This window comes from Lipotes vexillifer, unplaced genomic scaffold (assembly GCF_000442215.2).
Source record: "Lipotes vexillifer unplaced genomic scaffold, Lipotes_vexillifer_v1.1 scaffold70, whole genome shotgun sequence".
Taxonomy (NCBI): domain Eukaryota; kingdom Metazoa; phylum Chordata; class Mammalia; order Artiodactyla; family Lipotidae; genus Lipotes; species Lipotes vexillifer.
The window spans coordinates 1,080,247-1,084,289 of NW_006789896.1; the positions used below are offsets into that span (position 1 = coordinate 1,080,247).

Below are 4,043 nucleotides of genomic sequence, written 5' to 3' on the forward strand. Positions count from 1 at the left end.
ACTCTTTCCGTTGACACTTTGCAGTCTCACCTTTTCATTGTCCCCTGATTAACCTTGTGAGATTGGAACCACAGAGCTTATCATGAGCCCAGAGTTACAAGTGAGCAAAGAGAGAGTGACACAAGCCTGAATTCACTGCAAAAAAGGAACGTGCCTGGGATCTCATTGAGCCAGGGCATGTGTTAATAAGACCAGTAAGACTTGGTTTTCTGACTCCACATTACAGGGCCCTTTCACTGGTTCCTTTTGCCTCCTTTGTTAATAAATATGTCACTTCCCTCCTGAGATGAATCACTTTGGCGACCCCCTTTCTAACTTCTGGCAATAAAATAAAATAGAATATTGCTCCCTTGGCCGGTCGTCATTTTGAAGATACCAGATGGGGCTACACTCTCATAATTCTCATTTTCCAGGACATCTCTCATTTCCCACATACAGGCTCCTCTGTAGCCATTTGTAGGGAAGGCTCTGGGGAAATAGGATAATTGCTTATGATCTTCCACATCCATTACCCAGGTCCCTCTGCTCAGGTATTTTTGACATTCTAAATGATCACTTTTAGAAATAATTCAAATCTGCTAGGGAAGACAGGGTAATTTTTCTTGAGCTGCTCAGTTTCTGTGTCTGCCTCCCATAGATGAAAGTTTGCAGATCCCACACTGCTGTGTCTGAATTAAATTTCAACAAATCCAATTTAAATTGTCTGAAAAGGAAAGGAAAAAAAAAACTTTAATTAGTTTCAAGCAAGAATTTTGAACCTAGGGCTGAACCCAACCTTAAAAGTTGCTCTTCTCCCACATTTTTGTCGTCTTTACTAACTTACTTACTTGCTGTTCTTTCTTTTTTAAATTCTGGCTTCAAGGTGTTTTTGAGCACCTGCAGAATGTATATAGCACTGCAGTAGGTGCTTATTTTCCTCTTAGGATTCTGGGCCATGAGCTCAATGCCCTTTGTCATCCTTTTATTTTCTACAGATGCTGATTCATATAATTGTGGGCATGATGTAATGCAAGGTCTCTGCAAATTACCAATGACCCAACTATGGTGTGCTCTGCAAATGTAGGTTTCCATTCATCGAAGTCCCCATTAGTTATATCTTGTCATTTCCCCCAGAAATCAAGGAGATGGAAAAGTAAGCGTGAGGGATCGGACTCTGGGAATCGACCAATCAAGGCTGCTGGGAAAGTGATCATTCAGGACATTGCCTGCCTTCTTCCTGTTCACAAGTCATTGGGAGAACTATACATGTAAGTTCAGAGTTTCAACTATGCCGTGCTTCCCACTTAGACATGAATATCAAAGTTGTTTATTTTATCTTATTTTATTTTTTGGCCGTGCCTTGCAGGATCTCAGTTCCCTGACGAGGGATTGAACCCAGGCAGTTGAAAGCCTGGAATCCTAATCACTAGACCACTGGGGAACTCCCTGTTTATTTTAGTTTTTGAGATACTGGAATCCTTTTTAGAAGAGGCCCAGTGCATTAGCTTTCTTCTGCTGCATAGCAAATTACCACAGACCTAGCGTTTAAACAACACACATTTATTATCTCAAAGTTTCTCTGGGTCAGGAGTCTGGGCATGGCTTACCTTGGTCCTTGCTCTGGTCTCCCCAGGCTGAAATTACGAAGTCAGCCGGGTGGTGGTCTTAACCAATGCTCAGGGTCCTCTTCCAAACTCATTCAGGTTGTTAGCAGAATTCAGTTCCTTGCAGCCGGAGAACTCAGGGAATTTCATCTTCTCCAAGACCAGCAGGAGTGTCTCACTGATGCTTCACTGTCTCTCTAAGGTCTCATCTGATTAGGTCAGGCCCACCCAGGAGAATCTCCCTTTTGACAATTACGGGAGTGATATATCATCAGTATTGACTGGTCTTGACCCCGTTTAAAGGGAGGGTTTACACAAGGCATGTATAGCAGGGGCCAGCAATCTTGGGCACAGTCTCAGAATTCTGCCTCCTGTACTTAATATGTAAAACAGTTTAAAAGCAGAGCTACTTTGGTTGAAGGGAGCTGGGAGGTAGGTGACAGGCACACAGAAGCTGCTGACCTGTGGTTCCCCTTCTTCCTGAACTTGAACACATAATAAAAAATATTTATTTTGTTGTTTATGTACAGCACATTACTCCTTGTTAGAATCTACAGTCAGCATTATACATATCTAAATCAATTTTTATTCAACCCTTAAGCCTGGGGAACTCCCCAGAAAAGCTAGCTGGCAAATTGTTCTTTGAATCTGGCCTCCTTTCCTGACTTCAAAGAGGTAAGCAATTTCACCTTCTGCAGGCCTGAAGGCAGTGTTACAGTGTAACATCAGCTGTAGGTAATCTTTTTCTCCATGTTATGTAGAAAGGGAGCTTAAGGGCAATACGAATAAAACATTTTGAGTGACAACCAAAGAGGCAGTTTTTAGTTTATTTGTTAAGCCAGGAGTAATTGATTTAGAAGTCAACTGGAAAGAAACTTTTTAATTATTCTTAAATTTCAGATTGAATGTGAATGATATTCAAGAAACATGTCAGAGGAATGCCACTTCTGCCTTGCTTGTTGGAAGGAAGGATCTCGTCCAGGTATTTTCCATTCCTTTTGTTGGAGATCTGGATTTTTCTCTTGGAGCAGGTTCCTTTCAATTTATTGTTGTGGTTTAGTGACATTTCAAGGTGTACCTCCTGTTTTGTAATTTCTTTCCCATTTTCTTTGCCAAACTGTAGGACTAGAGCAGCTTTTAAAATCCCTTAGATGTTTTCTTATTAGTGCTTAGTTGAGGAGGTCCTAAAGCATTTACTAAGTGTTTTAACATCCCTTTTCTATTCTAAGGCAGGTTAATACGTAAATTTGGACGTCTTTATCTTTGCCATTTACACCCTCAGTTCTGTTTTGTTTGTTTTTTACTTTTAAAAATGCTTCATTTCATAAAAGGTTTACCAAGGCATTCCTTAAGATAGAGACACGTTCAGTTTTAAAACAAGGTGTAATATTACAAGAATTAAAATTTCCTTCATCTTTGCAGAAACACATCAGTGCTTAAGCAAGTTGCTCCTATATTGGTGAGGTTTTTTGTTTTTTATTTATTTATTTATTTATGTTTGTTTGGCCGTGCCACACGACTTGCGGGATCTTAGTTCCCTACTAGGGATCGAACCTGGGGCCTCGGCAGTGAAAGCGCGGATTCCCAACCGCTGGACCACCAGGGAATTCCTGGTGTTTTTTTTTTTTAACTGTTTTATTGAGATTGTAGTCCATAGACCATGCAATTTACACATTTAAGATGTACCATTCAGTGGCTTTTAGTATATTCCCAGCATTTTGCAATCATCATCATAAACAATTTTGGAACATTTCCTTTACCCTGTAAAGGCACCGCACACTCCTTGTCACTGCTCAAGCCCCTCTTCCCCCATCCAGCCCTTGCCAACCACTAATCTATGTTCTGTCTCTATTGCATGTTTTATTCTTTAGTGTGAGGATTAGATTGAGCAGTGGAAACTATGAGCTGCTGTCCTATCTGCTCAGTTTTTTCCTTGTAACCCTAAAAATGACCCATAGCTAAGGCCTCCCCTTAATTTTTATCTGATTGAAAAATCCCTAAGATTTCCTTTTGTCTCCTAGTAAATATTGTCAAGTCTCTGCTGCAAACCCTTTTAAGTAAAACTTAGAGTCATGGATTTAATCTGTTTCTCTAAGGACCCAGCCACCTAAAATTCTGCAAACACTAAGAAGGCAAAACAAAGTAGTGGAAATAGTGGGGAATTTCTAACAGGAGGCATCAGCCTGACTCTGCTCCGAAGTGGTGTTAACACTGGGCCAAGTATTTCCGACTCTCTCAGCCTCTGTATATTGGTCAAATGAGACCCAAGAGAATAATTGCCTCACAGGGTTGATGAGAAGATTGGTTCACGTTCTGAAAAAACATTATCTGAGGAAAAATTACTTCCTAAAGTGTTTTTTTTTCTTTTTCTTTTAAGTTTTTTTTTTTTTTTTTTTTTTTGGGTCCTCTCACTGTTGTGGCCTCTCCCGTTGCAGAGCACAGGCTCAGCGGCCATGGCTC

General features: G+C 40.5%; 1 protein-coding gene across 1 annotated transcript in view; it reads left to right on the plus strand.

Moving 5' to 3' along the window:
* The window catches only part of WDR59 (WD repeat domain 59), an 89,511-nt gene that overhangs the window by 67,612 nt on the left and 17,856 nt on the right, over positions 1-4,043 (plus strand). Inside the window, exons 19-20 of the mRNA XM_007462941.1 lie at positions 1,114-1,247; positions 2,484-2,565. Coding sequence (XP_007463003.1) covers positions 1,114-1,247; positions 2,484-2,565 — 216 coding nt within the window. The remainder of the gene's footprint in view (positions 1-1,113; positions 1,248-2,483; positions 2,566-4,043) is intronic.